The sequence below is a fragment of the Lactuca saligna genome, chromosome 6 (genome assembly GCF_052625555.1).
Source record: "Lactuca saligna cultivar CGN05327 chromosome 6, ASM5262555v1, whole genome shotgun sequence".
In the NCBI taxonomy this organism is placed as follows: domain Eukaryota; kingdom Viridiplantae; phylum Streptophyta; class Magnoliopsida; order Asterales; family Asteraceae; genus Lactuca; species Lactuca saligna.
The window spans coordinates 35,585,296-35,609,117 of NC_136422.1; the positions used below are offsets into that span (position 1 = coordinate 35,585,296).

The 23,822-nt window shown below is 41.3% G+C and overlaps 1 protein-coding gene across 1 annotated transcript; it reads right to left on the minus strand.

The window, feature by feature from the left end:
* Positions 1 to 20,477: 20,477 nt before the first annotated feature.
* LOC145002185 (uncharacterized) lies at positions 20,478 to 23,184 on the minus strand. Its single transcript, XM_078961478.1, has 2 exons — positions 22,789 to 23,184; positions 20,478 to 22,701 (listed from the first exon to the last, which is right to left on the minus strand). The coding sequence occupies exons 1-2, from the start codon at positions 23,033 to 23,035 to the stop codon at positions 20,729 to 20,731; spliced, it is 2,220 nt and encodes a 739-aa protein (XP_078817604.1). The 5' UTR covers positions 23,036 to 23,184; the 3' UTR covers positions 20,478 to 20,728.
* Between the last annotated feature and the right edge of the window lie 638 nt (positions 23,185 to 23,822).

Below are 23,822 nucleotides of genomic sequence, written 5' to 3' on the forward strand. Positions count from 1 at the left end.
AGGTGAAACTGCAATTGAAGATTATGTGATGGATTGCATTGAAGCCTCCTCAATCAGTCTGCTGCTATTGTTGTACCTGCTGAAGTGATCTAGAAAATTATTTCTCTCTTATGTTCTCTCTGAAGATTCTCAAGCTGAAAGCGCCATTTTTCAAGAATCAGTACAAGAAGCCTCCACACCCAATGTGCGTTCAATGCCAAATTCTGAAGAAAAAAAAACTCAAGTGCTCAAGATGAAGTCATTCACTGAAGATTAAGATGTTCATCCTGATGCTGTGAAGAAATCGAAGGTTAAGGCTGAAGCCAAGCTCCCATTGAAGATTGACAAGAAGAGCTAGCTACCTCTTAGGGGGATCTTGTTGGGTCATTAAGAAAAGAAAGCTATAAACCAAGGGGGAGATTGTTGGGTCAAAATATGGTTTATACTTTACTTTTCTGGGAAATTGTATTTTTTGTAATATTTATGAGTTTATGGCCATGTTTACGGTTGAGTTTACGGCCGTAAACACCTTACGACCGTAAACTCATTTACGGCCCATGTGTTATCCGGCCCATATTCCAAGTATAAATAGAGGTGTTAGGGTGAGGAGTAGAGATTGATGAACCCTAGAGAGTTGACGACCAGAGAGAGAGAGAGAAAGGAACGTTTGTGTGTGTGAATCTTGTGTAAGGAACTTAATTCATATTATTAATACATTCAAGATTCATCATATTCTTCTTCTCCTTCTCTTCTATTTGATCTGACATCATCCGTTTGATTGGGATTCTGCACCATCAAACGGATCTGATTGATACACGGGCAGATTTTGGACTTACACCGATGCTGGGTGGCAGATATTGAGAGCGCCCAGAACATGAATTCTTGCCCTGATGCAGCCAAGGTGGTTTTTGTTTCATGTATGCTGAGAGATAGAGCCCGAGATTGGTGGGGAGAGACGACCAGCCAGGTAGGAGCAGCCCGTGTGGCTGGGATGACATGGGTCGAGTTTGTATGGCGATTCGATGCGGAGTTTGCACCACCTATTGAGGTGCAACGGCCTGTGAGGGAGTTTCATGACCTTCAGCAGACCATCGAGACCGTGGAGGAGATGACAGACAATTTTCGGGAATAACATTTGTTGATCCCATAGTACGCTACAGGTGAGGATATGAGGAGGATGAGGTATCATTCCATGCTAAGGGATGATATCTAGGAGTTTGTGAGTTTCAGTGTGCAAAACCCTAAATGAGATGGTGGAGAAGGCCCGTGAGTGGGAGATGCAGTTGGACTTCCGCGGCAAGCGAAAGCCTGAGCAGGTCCAGAAAAAACTAAGTTAGGCTAAAAAGCCTAGGACCTCAGACACTTCCAGTAGGGGCTAGCAGGGTCGTGGCCAGTGTGCCAAGTGCGGTAAGCCGCATAGTGGGGTTTACCGGGTGGCAGGCTCGGGATGCTATGCATGTGGCCAATAAGGCCACGTGATCAGGGATTGCCCCAATAAGGGCTTGATTTGTTTTTACTGCAACCAGACCGACCACAAGCGGGCCGACTGTCTGAAGTTGCAGGGAGGGGGAGGAAAAGTGGTGGTGACCGCACTCGCCATGATGAGGATCACAGATAGCCGCTCTACTAAGGCGGATCCTCCAGCAGTGAGGAGTCGCACGTTTCAGTTGACCATCGAGGAGGCTTAGGCAGAGCTAGACAATGTGGCTGGTATGTACTTATCTACCTATTCTTTATTTATTTATTTGCATTGCTTATGTGTACATTCTGCTTATGTATAGGGACCTTTATGGCCAATGGTATGTCTACTCACGTATTATTCAATTTGGGGGCTACCTAATCATTTGTATCTCTTGCATTTAGCAAGAAGTTCCGAGATGCGCTAGGGACTTTGGATTCCCCTCTTGAGGTTGAGGTGCAGATGATCGCATTGTGAGCGTAGTGAGGGTGTATCAGGATGTGTCATGATTGTTCTTGGGGAGAGGTTCTATATTGAACTAGTTCCAATACTGTTATGGGGACTGAGCGTGATTATCGGGATGGACCGATTGGGGGCCAATGGGGCGATGATCGATTACGAGCATCAGTTGGTGAGGGTTCAAACCCTAAGTGGGGGAGAACTGGTTATACATGGTGAGAGGATCTCACAGGGGCTAACTCTTTGTTCCGTTGCGAGGGCTAAGAGATTTTTGCAGCAGGGATGCACATGATTTCTGGCTTGTATTTAAAATACAAGGGTTGAGACCACGACGGATGTGGGCAGTGTGCCACTTGTATAGTACTTTTGGGATGTCTTTCCTGAAGAGCTACCAGGGGTGCTTCTGGAGAGGCAGGTGGAGTGTCGCTTAGATTTTGTGTCGGGTGCCGCTCCGATAGCGAAGGCACCATACCAGTTGGCACTGCCCGAGATGCAGGAGTTATCTACGTAGCTTCAGGAGCTGCTAGACCGAGGGTTCATCCATCCGAGCAGCTCCTTGTGGGGAGCATCGATCTTGTTCGTGAAAAAGAAGGATAGATCACACAGGATGTGAATTGATTACCGAGAGCTAAACAAACTAATGGTGAAGAACCGTTATTTGTTGCCGAGGATCAATGATTTGTTCGATCAACTGCAGGGTGCGTTGGTTTTCCAAGATTGATCTTTGGTTGGGGTACCATCAGATGAGGATTCGGGATGAGTACATACCGAAGATAGCTTTCAGGACTCGATATGGGCATTACGAGTTTGTGGTGATGACGTTTGGGATCACCAATGCCCCAACATCGTTCACGAATCTCATGAACAAAGTGTGTAGACTGATGCTGGATCGGTCAGTGATCATTCATATTGATGATATGCTGGTCTATTCTAAGACCATGGAGCAGCATGAGCAGCATCTGAGGGAGGTATTGGAGACCCTGAGGGTAGAGAGGCTGTATGCCAAGTTCTCCAAGTGTGATTTTTGGCTGCGAGAGGTACAATTTTTAGGGCGCATTATCAAATAGGAGGGCATTTTGGTTGATCCAGCCAAGGTTGAGGCAGTGATGCGGTGGGAAGTACCGATGAATGCATTTGAGATCCGTAGCTTATTGGGTTTAATGGGCAATTATCAGAGATTTATCCAGGATTTCTCCAAGATTGTTGTACCATTGACCCGCTTGACCAAGAAGAATGTGACATTTTGGTGGGGCACGGATCAACAGTTGGCTTTTGAGACCTTGAGATAGAGGTTATGCGAGGCTCTAATTTTAGTACTACTCAAGGGGTTATATGATGTGGTGGTATACTGTGACGCATCGATTCTAGGGTTAGGTGTGGTACTGATGCAGAGGGGACACCTGATAGCTTACGCCTCGAGGAAGTTGAAGTCTCATGAGGTGAATTACCCCACTCACGACCTGGAATTGGGGGCGATAGTGTTCGCCCTCAAGATTTGGAGGCATTACTTGTATGCAGTGAGTTACATCATCTACACCGATTACAAGAGTTTGAAGTATTTGATGGATCGGCAAAACCTCAACATGCGATAGAGGAGGTGGTTATATGTACTAAAGGACTATGATTGTGAGGTTTTATACTATCCCGGGAAGGCCAACATGGTGGCCAATGCTTTGAGCCGCAAGGCGGCAGGTTCCCCGATTGGGAACGTTTGTTTGAGGATGACCATGATCTCTCCATTGTGAAGAAGGGGAAATGGAAAATAAAGAGCATTCAGGGATAGTATCCTTTGTTTGTCAAGGATATTTGCAGCCTATTGACACAGTGTGGCCGAGTGTCGGTACCGGTGACTGTGACTGGAGGAGTGAGACAGAAGATATTAGAGGAGGCACAAAACACCAATTTATCTATACATCCTGGGGCTACGAAAATGTATAGAGACTAGAGATTGAGTTATTGGTAGCCCTGCATGAAGTGGGAGATCGTCTGGTTTGTGGACCGGTGCTTGACCTGCAGGAAGGTCAAGGCCGAGCATCAGCGGCCTCATGGCAAGGTTCAGCTGCTACCCATTCCCATGTGGAAATAGGAAGAGATCACTATAGACTTCATCACGAAGGTACCATGGACGGCGAGGGGTGTGGACGCCATATGGGTGATCATGGACAGGTTAACGAAGAGTGCCTACCTCATTCCGAATTTGGAGAGTATATTCACTGAGAAGTTGGCAGATATTTATAAACGGGAGGTGGTGGCGAGGCACGGGGTGTCAGTATCGGTAGTCTCCGAAAGGGATGTTTGGTTTACATCCAGGTTCTAGAAGAAGTTCCATGAGGAACTGGGCACTCAGCTGCATTTTAGTACAGCGTACCAACCCTAGACAGACAGCCAGAGTAAGAGGACGATCCAAAAACTTGATGATATGTTGTGAGTTTGTGTGTTGGATTTTAGAGGGAGTTGGGATACGTACCTCCCACTGGAAGAGTTTTTGTACAATAACAGTTACCATGCCAGTATCGACTGACTTCCATTCGAGATGTTGTATGGTATGAGATGCAGGACACCGGTTTGTTAGGGAGATGTTGGACACTGAGTCATGGGGAGCATTGAGGTAGTGCTCAAGACTACTGGGTTGATTCAGTAGGTGCGTGACCGACTACGTTTCGCGCAAAGCCGTCAGAAAAGTTTTGTTGACCGGCAGCGATCGGATCTTGAGGTTCAGGTGGGGGACCTTGTGTTACTGAAAGTGTCACCCTGGAAGGGGCTCATCAGGTTCCGAAAGAGGGGCAAGCTAGGACCTCTATATATAGGCCCGTTCAGGATTATGGCCCGGGTAGGAAAGGTGGCATATCGCTTGGAGCTGCAGGATGAGCTTAGCCAGATTCATAACACTTTCCATGCATCACAACTTCGGAAGTGTGTCACTGACGAGTCTGCAGTCGTTTCTTTCGATGATATTCAGGTAGACGAGGGTCTAAACAACATTGAGAGGCCCGCCCATTACGATTTTGGATAGGAAGACTGAGGGTCTTCAGAACAAGGAAGTGAAGCTTATAATGGTGCAATGGTAGCACCGAAGGGGCTCCGAATGCACATAGGATCTAGAGGAGGAGATGTGGGAGCATTACCCCGATCAATTTGCATCTACGGACTTCGAGGATGAAGTCTAGTTCAAGTGGGGGAGAGTTGTAACACTCCAAACCAGGTATTACCTTAAAGCCCATGAAGATTTTAAAAATTGCATAATAAGTCCTTTAAGTACGCTAGGCGTACTCATTGGTACGCTTAGCATACTATGTATGATTGATCTCGGAGGGACATCATGTACGTTGGGCGTACAAAAAGTACGTTGGGAATACATGAAAGATATCCAAACCCTAATTTATGGATGTGAGACCTATATAAGCACCCTTATCTTATTTAAGCCTCACCCTAATCAGCCTCTTTCACCTTCAAATGTCTCTGGAAAACCTAATACCATTTCAGAGTGTTTTTTGAGCTTAAGGAGTGAATTTGTGGCCATTTTAGTGTCCATTCAAGAAGGAGAAGTTGTCAAGCAAGACTGGAATGGCATTGGACTTCAAGGATCTACATCTAGTTCACCTTGAAGAGCTTATGGAGGTATAAAGCTTTGATCTTTCCATCTTATTCATTAGATCTAGCTAGGGTTTTCTAGTTTTGTCCCTTTTGTTGATTTTGGAACTCCTATTGTGATTTGAACAACTCCAAAGGCTGGGAATGTTAGATCTGAGGTCCTTTGGTCCACTCATAACATAAAAATGAAGTCTTGATGGGTGTTTTGGCCTCATGCATGGATTAAGACCCTTGAAAATGTCTTAATGGGATTGTTGGGAACATATGAGACATGCAAAGGCATAAAGTTGCCAACTTTATGTCCTAGGTCGTCTTAATAAGTTTAGATCTGACTATTGGACATAAGAAAATCGAGTATTAAGAACTTAATGGAGAAAGTGCTTAATCGGTTAGTACGATAAGCGTAACCTAGCGTACGCAACGCATTCGGGCCAAGGACTCAGTACGTTGCGTGTACCATGGTGGTATGCTAAGCGTACACACAACAGATGGACTTGGATTTGTTTTGGGCTTTTGAGCTTTCGGGCCTCAATTAGTCATTGGGCTTGGTCATGTTTTGGGGTTAGGGGGCCAGTTTATCTACTTTGAACCATGGATGTTATGATTGGGCTTTATTGGGCCATGAGGCCCATTAATGACTAGATATGGACTTTGGGCCCATTAACTAAGCAAGACCTTTTGGGGCTTGGTGAAAGGACTTGGGGATTTGGGTTCCCCACTTAGATGGTGTTTGATCCTAACATTGAGTAATATTATTATTGTTCAGCACGGGTGTCTACGGACTGTTAGGAGAGCAACCTTCGAATTCTTCAGACAGAGGTGAGTCTCCTCACCATACCAATGGATCTAAGGCACCAAGGCTGACCCACTTTATGATATTTAGCATCGTAGTTGTAGCTGTATTATGTGGTATGATAGTTTGTTGAGCTAGGAAGCATGCTAGTGATATATGTGATATGTATGAGTAGAAGGCCATGGGAGAGCCCATGACACTTGGATGTAAGACCATGTAGGGAGCCCATGGATTTCCAATCGAAGACCATGGGAGATCCCATGGCACTTAGGTGTAAAACCATGTGGGGAGCCCATGTTATCCTAGAGTAAGACTCTGGGGACGAGCCCACAACATCCATATCTGTTGTATCCATGGCTTATGTGATATATGTAGCTGTTATAGCTAGTATGATATGTTATTTGGTTTGTGTAGGTATGATGTGGGGAACTCACTAAGCATTAGCTTACATTTTTTTTGAATTGTTCCAGGTACATCTGAGCCCAAGGGCAAGGGCAAGGCTTGATGGCGCGACATGCACTCTCTCACCAACACTTTATGGGACACCCTGATGTTTTTAAATAAAGTTGTAATGGATGTGGATTTGAAAACAATTGTTTTGGGATTTCATGGTTTATGGAAATGTGTTTGATTAATTAAAAATGAAAATTTTCTTTTGAAAATTTGAGTCGTTACACCACCTCAGTCCTCCCCATGAGCCTATGGTCGACCTCTCCCCAACAAAATGGAGTACAACACTTCCTCCCATAAAGGAGCTCATACGAAGGTGCACTAATTCTAGAATGATAGATGTTGTTGTAGGAAAACTCACCTAAGGGAAAGTAGGAGTCCCAAATCTTGCTGAAATCAATGACACAATCCCTGAACATATCATCGAGTGTCTTAATAGTTCGCTCACTCTAACCATCAGTCTGTGGATAATAAGCAGTACTGAAGTACAGTCTCATGCCTAACTCCACATGAAATATCTTCCAAAACCAAGAAGTATGTCGAACATCACAATCGAATACGATAAAAACCAATAGACTGTGGCAAGCAATAATCTCATGTACATACACCTTGGCTAATTTATTGTCCAAATAACTCTCTCGAATGGCAAGAAAATGCGTGCTCTTGGTTAGACAATCAACAATAACCCAAAATAACATCAAATCCCTTGGCCTTCCTCAAAAACTTTGTGATGAAATCCATGTTAATCTGCTCCCATTTCCACATGGGAACCTCCAAAGGCTGCAACTTGCTATGTGGCCTCTGGTGCTCTACCTTGACCATCTGACAAGTCAAGCATTTCTCCACGTACCATGCTATATTCCACTTCATGCATGGCTACTAATAGCTAAGTATCAATGCTCGATACATCTTCATGGCTCCAGGATGAATCAATAAGCTGGACGTATGTTCCTCCTTCATCAATGTCTATCGAACCCCACACCTAAGCACATTGGGTTATAAGCCCACGACTATAAGTGGAAAATAGAGCTCTCGAATAGTATGCAGAAATGATGAATTGATGGTCATCTTCATCAATGTCTATCCCTGATCTTCTCCTTCTTTGAATTCTCCATCCGCATTCCTTCAGCCTGAGCCTCTCTAATAGTATGCAGAAATGATGAATTGATGGTCATCTTCAAATAGAGCTCTTGAACACAAGCACTGGCCGCCTTGCAACTCAAAGCGTCAGTGACCAGTTTAGCCTTCCCTGGATGATAAATAATATCGTAATCATAATCATTGGCCACATTAAGCCACATGCATTGCCTCATGTTCAGATTTGGATGATCCATAAGATATCTCAAGCTCTTGTGATCCGTGTAAATGGTACAATGGACCTCCTAAAGGTAATGTCACCAAATCTTGAGGGCAAACACTACTACCCCAACTCCAAATCATGTGTCGGGTATCTAACCACATGAGGTTTCATTTGCATGGATACATACGCAATGACCCTACCCCGCTGCATGAGTACCGCCCCTAAAACTATGATTGAAGCACCACAAAATCCTCAACACCCTCATGAAGTGTCAATACTGGGGTCTCACATAACTTCTTCATCAGGATCTTATACGTAGCCTGCTACTCAGGTCCGTAACGAAAATTCACACTCTTCTTCGTCAGGCGAGTAAGAAGAAAAAAAATTTGGAATAATCCTGAATGAACCTCCAATAATAACCTACTAATCCTAGAAATCTCCTGATCTTAAATGGGGACTTCGGGACCTCCCACTACAAAACTACCTTAATCTTGGCCAGATTGACCAGAATCTCGTCCTAATTGACGATGTATCCCAAGAACTAGACCTCTCGTAACCAGAACTCATACTTGAAGAATTTGGCATACAACCTCTCCTACCTCAGTACTCCAAGTAACTCCCATATATGCTCCTCATGATGCACTATGGTCTTGGAGTAGACTAGAATATCATTGATGAAAACAATAACCGACCACCCGGTTCATAAAATCCATAAATGTTGTCGGTGTGTTAGTGAGCTCAAACGGCATCACCAGGAACACCTAATGACCATAACGAATTTGTAATGTTGTCTTCTCCACATCCTCCTCTCTAACTCTCATATGATGGTAACCAAACCTCAGATCAATATTGGAGAACCAAGATGTACCTTACAACTAATCGAAGAGATCATCAGTCCTAGGAAGTAGGTAACGATTCTTCACCGTAAACTTGTTTAACTCGTACTAATCTATGCACATATGGTGAGACACATCCTTCTTCACAAACAGAATTGGTGTTCCCTAGGGTGAACTGCTCGGTCTGCTAAACCACTTGCCCAACAGCCCCTGAAGCTGAGAGGACAACTCATGTAACTCTGGTGGTGTGAGGCAATATGATGCCTTAGCAATCGGGGCCACACCGAGGATCAAATCAATCATGAACTACACCAGCCTCATGGGATTCACACGGGGTAAATCCTACGAGAATGATTTAACAAAGGCAAAAAATTGGTCCGATGATTTCCGATCAATCACAAAGAGAAAGGGAGCACCTATGGTGCTTGATTGGGCCGAAGAGGAGCGCAGGACAGAATCAGCAAAGTTGTTATCGATCTCAGCGGGTTCAGCGAGGGGTTGCTCAAGCATTTTCCCTTTTTACAATGAGGGGAAGATGCAAAGGGTGGGGTCATTTCTCTCTTTTCTGCTCGAAATCTCCACCTCCGGTGGAGGCTTTCCTAGCCAAATCTGAAGAAAAGAAGAAGGATGAAAGAGCAGGGCCAAATTTCGAATGCACAGGGTGTTTTTGATGCTTCGATTGACAGGAGATGGAGAAAGAAAATGGGGTTACTACCCCTTTGTTGACCTCATCGGAAAACAACCCACCTCCGGTGGTTTCTTTGTTAGTAAATGAAGAAGAATAAAGAGAAATGAGGCTACTGGCCTCTTGTTCTTCTTGGAAATTGCGAAGGTGAAAGAAAAGACTGAGAGAATTAGAGTGTGTTTGGGTTTAATTCATTGGTAAATTGTGAAAGGAAAGCTTCTATTTTTTATCCAAACTTTTAGTGTATAATTGATGTACTTTAGATGATTTTTAGAAGCAATGTGTAAGGCTTTCCCCCATGATTTCATAAGTTAAAACTGCTCATTTATGCTCCAATAATACTTGTAACCTTAGGTAGTATTTCAAGAAACGTATTGATTTAATTGGGTATGTATTATTGAGTGATATGGTAGAAAATGTAAGCATAAGAATTTCTAGTCACATTGTCGTTAATTAAAGTCAGTATGCAAGACTCAAAATACATAAAATGTGATGTCACCCTTGTGACATTAAAAATGTCACAAAATAACTCTCTCGATACGTGTGTCCAATTCTTGACATCTAATAATTTTCTAAAAGTGGTGAATGATAGTCTCAGGTTCAAGGATTCCAAAAAGTCAAATGAATCCTAAATCCGATATATAGAACTCTAGGAAAGCCCGTTTAAAGTTTCATGATTAATTGAATTTGATTCTTCAGTTTTCGCAACTTTGTTAAATTTTACAAGTTAATGCTATTGTAATTTTGAAACAAATTATTAGACCTATGTCTGAGTCTGAAAAAAACGTTCTCTAAGTTACCATATGAGGTATGCAAGTATCTCAACGAATTAATTCATTTTTCGTTTATTAAGAAAATCAGTAATACACAGATTTGTTTTCTTTAAATGGACATAACTTCTTCATATGATGTTTGTTCTTGACGTTCTTTATATCCACGAAGTCTTAAGTATATAATCTATTCAATTTGATCATAAATTGGTCCTAAGTATACTTGATGCAAAATTTCATTTTTAACATTACAAATAGAATCATTTCTTGTGTTTTTTTACTTAATCCTTAATGATAGATGGTTTTCTAAGTAATTTGAGACGTTCAACAAGTAATTATGAGTATAAAATATTTAATATACTTTATAAACATAAAGTTACACTTAATTTTGGTCTTTTACACATACTGGTTCGCGATTGTTTGATCACCGAACACTGACCTATTTTTACAAATTGTTACAGCTAATGCAAAGAGACAAAGTAATTGCATACTCTTCGCGCTAGTTGAAGGTGCATGAAAACAGTTACACCACCCACGATTTAGAGTTGGGAGTCGTAAATTTTTCCTTAAATATTTGGCGACGTTACCCTTACAGTACCAAGTGTACCATATACACGGATCACAAGAGTCTTCAGCACATTTTCAATCAGAAGGAACTTAACATGAGACAATGAAGATCGATAAAACTGTCAAATGACTACAAATATAAAATTCTTTACTACCCAGGCAAGGCGAAAGTCGTGGCAGATTCCTTAAGCAGAAAGGAGCAAGCCAAACCTCGTAGTGTCAAGGCACTTACATTGACAATCCAGCCAAATCTACCTACTCAAATCAAAGAAGCTCAGCTAGAGGCCCTTAAGGAAAGAAACATGGCTGAAGAATGTCTATGAGGAATGGAAAACCAATTCGAGACTAAAGGTGATGGAACACGATGTTTCATGGACCGAGTTTCGGTGCCAAAGTTCCGCGACATCAAAAGTATGGTCTTGGATGATGCTCACAAGAAAAGGTCTTAAATTCATCCAGGCTCGGATTAAATGTACCTGGACTTGAAGAAAATATGGTGTTAACCCAACACGAAGGCAAAGATTGTCACCTATATAAACAAATGCTTCACCTATTCTAAGATCAAGGCAAAATATCAAAAACCCTCGGGTTTACTGCAACAAACGGAAATACCCGAGTGGAAATGAGAGCAAATTTCCATGGACTTCATCGCGAAACTACCCAAGACACCAAGTGGATATGACACTATTTGGGTAATAGTTTATCATCTGACTAAATATACCCGCTTTCTACCGATAAAGGAAATGAATAAGATGGAGAAAATGGCTAGAAGCATAGAACATACATGAAGAAAATAGTTTGACTACATGGCGTACCATCATTTATTATCTTACACAGAGATAATAGATTTACATGGCGATTTTGGAAAACATTGTAGCAAGCATTAGGAACATGCCTCTACATGAGCACTACCTACCACCCATAGATAGATGGTCAAAGTGAAAGGACAATACAAACGCTCGAGGACATGCTTCAAGCTTGCATGATAGACTTCAGAGATGCTTGTGATACTCACCTACCCTTGGTTGTGTTCTCCTATAATGACAACTATCACACTAGCATAAAGGTCACTCCATTATAAGCCCTTTATGTCGGGAAATGTCGTTCATCGATATGTTGGGTAGAGATCAATGATACACAATTGGGAAAGAAACTTATGGGGGAGACTTTGCTAATAGGACCGAAGATAATACTCGAGACTACAGATAAGATCATACAAATGAGAGAGCGATTAAAGACCGCTCATGTCCTCTAAAAGAAATATGTCGACTTCCAATGAAAACCTCTAGAATTTCAAGTTAGGTACAAGGTCCTACTGAAAGTATCTCCTTGGAAAGGAGCAATAAGATTTAGAAGACAGGTCAAACTCAATCCAAGATATATAGGACCTTTCGAGATCCTTGCTAGAGTTGGTCCGATGGCCTACCGACTCGACCAGTAGTGTGCACGATATCTTTCATGTATCAAACCTTAATAAATATATCTTCGAGGATACACCTATCATTCCAATTGAAGAAATACAAATTGACACAAAACTTAACTCCATCGTAGAACTGATCGAGATCATGGACCGTGAGGTAAAAAGGCTTGACCAGAGCCACATTCCCATAGTTAAAGTGCAATGGAACTCAAAGCAAGGTCCAAAATATACTTGGAAGCGTGAAGATCAAATAAATAGCAAGTACCCTCACATGTTCTAAAGTACCCTGACCACAAGCTAAATTTCAGGACGAAATTTCTTCAACGGGGGGAGGATGTGACAACTGGGGAAAATGTGTGACCACTCGCCGATAGGAATAGTGACATACGATAACCACAATGTCGGCCCGCAAATGAAAATTAAGTAAAAGACTAAATGTGTGACCAGGGGTAAAATGGTCATTTTACCCTGAGAATAGTAATCAATATTTGATATAGTATTTGTGGGATTTGTAGTCGGGGAGTTTCAGAGTAGCAGACAGGCAGATCAGATTTAGCATCTGAGCAACCAGTGTCACGAGGTGAGTTTCCTTCCAGTAGGAACGGGACTATAACCACAATGTCGGCTCGTTTGTTTAGCAGTAGTTCCGGACTTCGGTATGATGCAATAGTTCAAGGTGCTTGATGTCTTAGTGATTCAAGCATGTGTTTGTGTTATGTGTTCCAGACTTTGGTCCGATGTAGTATGCAGTATATGTGTTTATGCTAGTAGTTATGTTTATGCTATGCTATGTTCAGTCAGTTTCCGGAATTTGGTCCAATGCAAAGGGCAAGGCCCTGGATAGTTCCGAACTGCGGTCCAATGCAGTTTTTGGACTTCGGTCCGATGCAGTTTCCGGACTCCGTTCCGATGTAGTTTCCGGACTTCGGTCCAACGCAGAGGGCAAGGCCCTGGTTAGTTTCGGACTCCGGTCCAATGCAGTTTCTGGACTTTGGTCCGATGCAGAGGGCAAGGCCCTGGTTAGTTCCAGACTTCGGTCCGATGCAGTTTTTTGATTTCAGTCTGATGCAGTGGGGAAGACCGAGTATATGTTTTATATGTTATTGCATCGTATGTGGTAGCTTGGGGGAGCTCACTAAGCTTTGTGCTTACAGTTTCGGTTTTATTTTCAGGTTCTCCTGCTAGCAAGGGGAAGAGCTCGGGTTGATGGCATGGCACACACCACAGTCGCAGTTTTATCCTGGGAGTTTTATTCAGACATTTTGATATGATATTGATTTCAGTTTGATTTGATACATTTATTATGGCATTTTGAGATATGCGATGCATGATTTTGTTATATACATTTAACGTTGTGGCATTTAGTAATGTTAAAATAAAAAATTTTGGGTTTTATTTTTGGGATGTTACAAGTTGGTATCAGAGCCTTGGTTTGAGGGATTTAGGAACACTTTCGGGTATGACTGGACTAAAACTAAGGAAATGATAAAAGTTTTCAAACAAAAGTGTTTTCAAAAGAATTTTTAAAAAAAGAAACTTAAAGGAAAAGATTTTTTGAGAGAGAGAGAAAAGGGTGTGGTGCATGCGATCAGCCAAACTCAAGTAAGTACTCCCAAATTACCCGTACAAGTTTATATTTTGATTATCTGTTTCAGTTTCAGTAGAACAGCATGCTAGAATAGGACTAAGGATCTAGGGGGATGCCTTAAGTGCCTGATTTATGTGCTTCAGCTTCATGAGAATTGCATGCTAGTATTGAGTAGACAGTAGTAGGATAGCATGTTAGGGTTATGCCTGATAGTATGAGCTTAGCATTGTATGCTAGTATAGTTTCTCGTTATGAGGATAAATATGATTGAGTAGTTTTCTGTGTATAAATGCTGCTTGCTTTGTGCTTTGTGGGATTCTGAGTGATGGGAGTTAGCCATTAGGTGAATACATCACATCACATATGATCAGGGTCGAATAATCTCAGAGTGTTGGATTTAGCCCTAAGCAGCTCTTGTCTGAGTCTAACCGTTGTAGGGATGAATCTTTTACTCGAAGGATTATCTGAGCCTCGTCACATGTGATGGTATTCAGATGATGGCTAATTGGCATTACAAGGAGGTCTTCAGCAGCTGAGGACTGGTTTGGGCGAAGTCAGAGATTTCCCTAGGGCTAGCCTAGGATGAGATTAGCAGAGTTCAATAGCAGTAGTGGTGACTTGGTGGAGTCGAGCCAGTTCTTGAGGAAAGTACGGATAGATGTGGAAGGTAGTATGGGTCCGTACGCAGAGAATCCGTACTTGAATCAAGGAAGGCTGAGATGAGACCGGGAAACTTGTAGTAGTAGTGATCCCTCGAGATATATCAGTGTTTCTGACGTTTATCATGGTGTGTTTTCAGAATGGTGGTTTTACGTCCTAGGCCAGTAGTCGGCAATTCAGGAGCCGGCGAGGGATCTGGATCAGGTTCAGGGGCCGAGCATCTAGATGAGCAAACCATAGAGTTCCTCACCTCAGAGGTTACTCGCACCATACTTGAGCAGACTCCTGTGATCTTCGGTTCGACAAGGAGAGTCTTCTAGAGCTGATGGATGAGAGGTTGAGCACATTCCATGTGGAGGTTGCGGCCATGATGGGGTCACACACACTCACCTTAGGGAGTTCCTGGCTTGTGGAGCTCCAGACTATCATGCGGTGTGGGACCCCATAGCCAGTACTAGGTGGTTAGCATATGTATCCAATGAATTCCGCACCAGCAGCAGTCTTGAGGGGGACAATGTCAAATTAGCATCCTGACTTCTGAAGGACAGGGCATGCGATTGGTGGGAGGAGATCGGGCATGTCAGCGGGGATGACGCAACACTTGATGCGATGATTTGGGATGATTTTTCTACCAGGTTCAGAGTCGAGTTTGCACCGGTTATTGAGGTGCAGCAGTTAGCCAGGGAGTTTCAAGATCTCACCTAGACTACAAAGACAGTGGCGGAGATTACCGCCAAGATCAGGGAGAGGGCTCTTATCGTTCCTCAGTATGCAGCTGACGAGGAAATGAAGAATGTTTGTGATATGTGCATAATTAGCCGTATGTTTAGTATATATTTTTATTCATTTTTAGCTAAATATGTGCATAATGTGGACAAAAGGTACTTAATAATGCTTAAATTGTATTTTCAGTCCAGAAGACATGCTTGGAAGTAAAAAGGAATAAGGAGATCAGCAATTAGAGACCAAAGAATGAAGAAAAATAAAACACCCACACCTACTCGGCGAGTTCCAAAGAATGTTCCCGAAGAAAAGTCAAGAATCCTTGTCGTACACGGATTTTACACGTCTACTCGGCGAGTTGGGGGACCTACTCGCCAAGTTGCCCCTGTTTTGTGATAATTATAAATAGTGGATCTTATTCCGAATTGGGGACTTTTCCTGTCTTCTTGGAGTTACACCTGCGATTGAAGAACCCTTTGGAGACCTAAAGAACCCTAACCTTTGATCTAGAAGACTCAAGGCAAATTAGGTTATATTTTCCACTTAATCTTAGGATTGAATTATGTCTAGCCTAGTTAAATTCGTTGTTGAGCTTGTTTCCACTGTAATCATGAGCTAAATTCGTATTGTTTCTGTTTAGGAAAAACCAAGTTACTCTTGTGGTTTAATTATTACTTTTATTGATTGTTTATTGATGATTTTATTAAATTAAGTTTGTTAAAGAACCTTATGCATTAACCACAACTATTTTCTGTTAATTGGAAGACAATTAAGCTGCATGAACATCTCTTAGTTGTTAACCTCATATGTTTATGTGAACACTTTATCATATGCCTAGGAATAATGAACATGAAACTAGGATTAATTAGAGAATGTGTAAATTAATGTGTGAGCTTGTTTGAGAAACCAACAAACAAAAGGTTAATTGAAACACCAACTTGATTAACCAATTACATATCTTATTTAATCCAAATAATTGAATTAGGGAATTAATTAGTTTAAACAATTGGCCACTGCATGAATTGATTAATTGTCTAAGGGTTATTAATAGTGAACATGAATCTAACCACTCTAGTTGGTAACCAATAACAATTAATTTATCATTATACAAATAACCATAGGAGTGAGTTGGTTGGACCTAAACAGAAACTCTTTATCAAATTTGGTGAATTTTTACTTGTTTTTAGTTGTTAGTTAATCGCTTGTTAGGTGGTGTGTTTAAGTTTCTAGTCTTGTAAAACTAGAGAAAAACCTTTACTTTTATTACTTGTTTAGTTAAAATTAGTTCTAAGTTTAATTTCCGTTCCCTAAGTTCGACACTCTACTTATCTAACTATACCACTAAAAGACAGGTTCACTGCCTTTGTGTGCTAAATTTATAATTTAAAAGGAGGAATAAAACCAGTGCATTTTACACACATCAGTCTGTTATCATGAGATGTTGCAGAGTGATATCCGTCAGTTTGTGAGCCGGTCTAGCTGTAAAACGTTGGATGATATGATTGTGAGGGCTTGTAAGAGAGAGATAGATTTGGAGATGGAGAAGAAGAGAAAGCCAGAGGCGGCATTTGGCACATGAATTTCGGGCAAAAAGCCCAAGGTATCAGATCACAGATCTAGAGGACAACAGAGCCACAGTCGGTGTGGCAAGTGTGGGAGATTGCACGATGGGGCGTGCAAGGTAGGTAGTACCGGTTGCTACAAGTGCGGTCGAACTGGGCATACGAGTAGAGATTGTACAACTGCTACCACTACTGCAGCATCTGATCTAATTTGCTTCCATTGCAATCAGAGGGGATATAAAAAGTCCTAGTATCCAAGTTTAACAGCAGCATGGAAGGTGGTAACACCTGCCCCAGCAACATTGAGGATTATAGACGGCTGTTAGGGCTGGAGTGAGACGCCGGTGGCGAAGAGTAGAGCTTTTCAAATGACGACTGAGGAGGCGTGAGTGACTCCTGACGTGGTGGCGGGGTCATTCTTAGTGAACAATATTTCAGCTACAATGTTGTTTGACTCAGGGGCTACCCGATCTTTTGTCTCACTTGCACTTAGCAAGAGGTTTAGTAGAGCTCCGGGGGAGCTGGACTGTCCACTTGAGGTTGAGATAGCAGAAGACATGACCATCAGGGTTGCGAGAGTACATAGGGGGTGTTCGCTGCAATTATTTGATGAGCAGTTTTCGGTGGACTTGGTTCCTATTCCCCTGCTAGGGAATAAGGTTATAGTGGTTATGGGTTGGCTAAGCCCCAATGGGGCAGTGATTGATTTTAAGATGCAGTTAGTGAAGGTTCGCACTCCCAGGGGGGAGAGCTAGTGATTCAGGGCGATAGGCCATAACGCGGACCATTCCTTTGTTCAGCAGCGAGGGCGAGACACTACGTTCAGCAGGGTTGCGTAGGGTACATTACCTATGTTATAGATGTCCGGGAGAAGGGTAAGGCAACAGTTAATGACGTACCAGTAGTGCGAGAGTATCCGGGCGTATTTCCGAGGGACTTACCTAGGATACCTCCAAAAAGACGGGTCGAGTTTCGGATTGACCTGGTTCCTGGTGCGAGTCTGATAGCTAAGTCACCGTATCAGTTGCTTCCTACAGAGATGCAGGAGTTGTCTACACAGCTGCACGAGCTGATAGAAAAGGGTTTCATCAGGCCGAGTAGTTCACCATGGGGAGCCCCGATCCTATTCGTAAGGAAGACAGATGGGTCGCATCGCATGTGCATAGATTACCGGGAGCTGAATAAGGTAACGGTGAAGAACCGTTACCCACTCTAGAGGATAGATGACTTGTTTGACGATCGAGTGAGAGTAAAGAGAAATTAATTGGGGATTCGTCTTGCCCTAATTTAAGGAGACGAAATATACATTAAATGCCACCTAATAATCCATGTAATGGCCTAATAACCACGTAACACCCGTATATAACATGTATTCACTTTTTAACCGGTTAAACAGGTAAAAAAAAACTATTTTTAAACGGTAATAACAACCTTAGTGACCTAATGCGCACAAAAAAAAACTTAGTGACCTAATGCGGACAAACTGTAAACGTAATTACCCTCCTAAGTCATTAACCCTATAACATTAGGCTCTGTCTCATTTTTGGTTTATTGTGGTTTTTTTTATCCTTCGAACTCAACATGTGAGCACCAACCCTTTTCTTTTTTCTGTTTTTTGGTTGCTTCATGCACTTCAAAGAGGGGCACCATGCACTCTGTTATACAAAAGCTCCAAGTGCGTCATTCCTTATCAACATAGGTCATTATTTTTTCTCTTGTGTATCCGTTTCACTTACTTGGTCACCAAGAACAAACACACACCTATTTATGCTTCATGCAAACCATTGGCATATGTTAGTCACACAAGTAAGCCATATAATGCATGTAATCTTTTTTTTGTTCTTATGTGTTCTTGATCTTAATTGAACGTAACATCTACACCCATCATGATGTAGAAGATAAAGCTTCTTCTTTGAACAAGAAAATAACACTTAAGTTAAGTGTTATTTTCTTGTGATGTTTCAAAGAAAGAAAGAAAAAGATGGATAGATAAAAGAAGAAAGACTGCATATTTCTTTGTTCAACATCCAAAAAGTACCTTAAATAGGCTAACATCCAACCAACTAAACAAGTCATCAACACTCTACATTTCCTAAGGACTCGGTAAAAGCGGAAACAAAAAAACTGACCACACTAAATCAAATTTATATGCTAAAAATAACTAAGCCCATGACCAATTTACCCACTTTTGATTAAAGTCGGAATTGAAGTCTATAATAACCCCTTAATTCTGACTTGTCCATAACCTGAACATTCTCGACCAATAACCACATGGTTTATCATCTTCTTCACAGTTATACATCATCTTCTTCACGGTTAGAACAACCTCTACTAATGATGTGTCGTTGACACGAACGAAGAGTCGCGCTCAGACGCGCCGGATAATTCCACAAGGCAAGTCACGCTTAGCGGAATAAGCCTGATAGAACCTATTTCTTGCGGATGCCAGGTGCGGCTTCTACTCTACGACAAAGTATAACAGCTCCATCCGACAAGGAAGATGCTGAGAGCATTATCACATGAACCAATCGTTGTCTCTGACAGATCAAGGAGCAAGATTACCCGATCAGCGTCCTGATCTTGTTGGGTCTGACGCCTTTGTTCTGTACGGACCAACAGAAGGCCTTAGTATAAAACGCCCGGTACCTTGGAAAATAAGTTGCTCTTTCTCAGTTCACTCTAGAATACACCCAAGTCTATCCACTGACTTGACCGTCGGAGCGTTTTCCCGGGAGCCTCCTCCCAGAGAACGGCTAACGGTTCCTTCCTGTTGTGACCTTGCAGGCTCATCAGAATAATCATAGGCACAAGGCGTAATCGTCTGTTGACCAGGTCACATCATCTACCAATCATCACCTTGCAGTTTTCTTCTTTGCCTTCTCTTCTTTCTTTAGCCAAGTTTCATCGCCATTGGATTCCGCACCAACACAACCATCATCTCCGCCTTATTCTGCAAAAAGAAAAATTTAACAACCTATTTAATCAAGACTAAAAAACGAACATGAAACACAATATGTTTCATATTGGCCCTTTTTCTCTTGTATAGTATCGACCAATATAGATCTGGGTTATTTCAAATCTTCTTCCTTTCTTCAACCTACCTATACACACTTGCAGGTGCACAAAATTATCGTTTTCGAATCACACATATCGGTTTACTATATTTTTTTATATGATGCTTATTATAGATTGGGTGCTTACTAGATTTCATTTTATATGGTTAATTATATTTTAGTTTTTAAATATTTGTTATTTATTACTAATTAATTATTTCTATTAATTATTTACTAACATTAATGAAATATAAATTTTATAACGATTATATAATATTTTCAATCATTTTTTTTTTTGTAAATATGACATAATAATTATATTAATTTTTCCGTATATCATGTATATAAAATAAATACCTAACCTATTTGTTTGTTTGTGACATTATAGATATAATGTATATTTAAAAATATGAATGAGAGGCTTATAGAGATTTTAGATGCGTGAGGATAAATTATTTAAATTAATTAAAATAATTTATGAAGAGAGATTAACCATTGTTGATATCATTTAGTAATTGAGGTTAAAAATAATAGAATAAGTAATTAATGAAGTGGTAGAAAAATGCCATCCACTGATGTAGATGAATGAAACGAAAAGATAACTTCACCACAAATATAGATTGAAACAACAACATATATAATGTTTGCGCAAGGGTTCCAATGACTTTGAACTTTTGAAGCCCCATGCACGATGACCTTTGACCAACACAGTTTCAAATATTAACAAAGGAAAGCAAATAAACAATGACATAATCTTCTACATTCTTTTAAGGAATAGAAAGTACGATAAATCTATATGAACTTGCCAGGTTACTTGCAGACCAAAATGGTTGTCAAGGAAACGAATTCTCTAATAAGTAAGCACCTGACCACTTGTCGATAAACGCCAACTCGTCTGGATTCAATCTTGGAAGTTCACGTTCTTGAAGGGTGATGATTATCCCTGCAGTCTCACCTAGAAGTTGAGCTGCAGCTTGAACACTCGCCTCCCTTTTCTCTATGACACTTTCATGGCATTTCATTAGAATGACTTGGGGTAAGTTGGTGAGACAAGCAGCTATTATATCAGCGATCATTGATGATACATGTGCAAATAGTTCCTCTTGGCTAACCTGCTGATCAATGTTCTCGTGGTAGACGTTGAGCAAGATTGTTTCAGTGATACGATACATTGAATTGGCACAAATTGACTTGTATTTAGAACCATAACTTCGGCTTCTGATATCCATACTTTCCACCTTGTTGACCTTCTTCTTAGCCTTATCCCTTAACCATTGAAGAATATCTCCCGGTGTATTCATTTTAGACTTAGGATTTGGCAGCTTAGTTCCTAACCATTTGTGGTACACTTCAACATCTACCCACAAAGTTTCAGCTGCCTTTTGAATGCTTACATGATCATGATCAGTAGCGTTGAGGCTTTCTTCCACAAGGGTGACATATAAAAGACCCTCACTCACACCATTAAGCAAGCAATCGACCATGTTCTTTTGGATGTCAGGTAGAGACATGGCGATGGATGTTAGTGTTACCAAAGGCAAAGACCAACAGTTGACATATTCTTGTGGAAGTAAAGAATGAACATGATTGCTGTTAAACTTTGCAAGTCCTTCAAAACCATGAGATTTTGATAGAAGCTTCATAAGATTCATGGGTTGTTGTTTTTCAGCCTTTTGGATCAAGCGATTCACAGATTTTAACAAGCGTTTCAATGTTTTCTCAGTAACCTGTAAGTCTTCGTGAAGTTGCAAAACATACCTGATAAGATCTTCATTTTTTCCTAGGTGCTCGTTAGGTTGTTCTCCCAACGTATGACATGATGTGCTAAACATAATGGCCTTTAACCATTTCCAACAAGAACGACAAAACAAGACAAATATCAAAAACAGAATTGTAATCATGTTTATCATCTTGCATGCTACAAGGACTGTCTTCTGAAATCCTACACAAAGAATGATACTTTGGATTTTCAAATGCTGGATGACAATCTTGCATTTGCGGCTACCGGATAGGAATGGTATGAAACTATATTTCCAATTATATAACTTCTGATTCCGGTAGCTCTCTACTTCACAGATCTTCACATGCTTCCAAATCCATTTTATTGACAAATCAAAGCTTAAGGTTGCAAAACATCTGGCAAGCGGGGCAATTGTACCCAGTATCACTCCGATGGATTGTATCACGAAAATCACTACCAATGACCACTTATAATCCGACTTATAGTCCGCTTGATGTCCTACACGTGGAAATCTGTGAATCATAACTGAAATAAAGAAGCCAGTGCTTGCAGCACATATTACCCCTGAAGCAGATGTCGAAATAGAGCAGACTGTCAGAAATTGAGGGCTTCCGGTTCCTGCCATGATCCAGTACTTTGTCACATACTCATTTAGCTTCGCAACAGTTAATCTTCTATCAGGCAGCACTAGATCCTTTAAAGCTGTTTCATTAGCTGTTTTGTATTTCAATTCTAGAATCTGTTTGGACTTTAGAATTGATAAAGATAAACATGCATATATTATCAGCAACATGAGTATCGGAACCACCCAACCGGCTACATAAATAAATTTAAAAAGGAACGGTGTTTTATATGAAAAGAATGCACCTTCAGAAATATAGAATAAAATTCCCGTGTCTAACTGAATGCAAAAATTGACAACCATGGAGATTACCAGTACAGCTACAGCTATCATGTTTGAGACTAGCTCCTTGTCCTTCATGGTTGCTAAAGAAGGCAATAAATTTGCCATCATGGTGCACATAAAGCTCATGCTTCCAAGCTTTGTAGCCTGGTCCATAACACCTGGCATTAGAGTAGTTAGATCCATGGGCAGCTTTATTGCAACAGCTATCACAGTGAGAGATGCGGCATTCAGAGTGAAATATTTACATGGGAACCAGAGCTTTCTGTTTCGCAAACCATCTAATAAATCAGCCACCATTGCAAGGACACAGAGCAGAGATGCTAATGCTATATACATCCCAATCCACGGCATAGGTTTGCTGTACTGGTTTTGCTGACGTGACTGGTATACTAGACTCCATAGGGAATATAGGTATTCTGTTGTAATATTTGGGCAAGACGCCTCAAGTACCTGGAATTCCGGATCATGCTCGGGTCGGCCGTAGATATCCATGATAATGCTTCGGGTTTTCTGATCAATGGCACTTGTGTGGTATGCGTAAGGACTAAGGGAGTGCAATTAAGGAGAAGCAGAGTGCAGAGTATGTCTTCGGAATGGCTTAAATTGAAGCTGGTATGTTTCCTCCAATAATGCTATGATGGATCACTTGAATGATCTGGAACAAACTAGTAATGACTTTCCTTAAAGCATGTCGGCCACATATCAGTGAACTTTAAAAGGACTGAAGTGGAGGATAATTTCCAATGACTTTGACCACAAAATTTAGCGATGCTGCATGCAGTAATGTTTTTGGTATGGTCCATGTTGCTGTATTGCGATTCAATTTTGATATGAGTCACAGTGGGATCCATGTAGATCCCCCTGGACCCTGGTAAATTTAGTCTAGAAACCTAAATTTTTTTAGCGCTACCCCGTTAAAAAAATATTGCTAGGCTATATTATAAATCAAAAATATTTATTTGGACAGAACTCTTTTAAAATAGCCAAAAATATTTAACTTTAATACTTTAATGACATATATAGGAGAAGAAGAGATAGCCCAATAATATCCAAATCTTGTAAAAATAAATAAATAAATAAATACATAAATAAAACCTGAAAAGGGGGATCCACTTAGGCTGCCTGGAGTGGGCTGCGGTTTGGTATCGCATTCATGCCACCAGGACCGCAAACACCGCTCCCTAGGTGTGGTTTCCTGCGATTTTGGCCACAGTGTGACTAGAAAAGACCACATGTTGTGATTGGTTGCTGCATGTTTGACCGTTGAACGGTCCTTCCG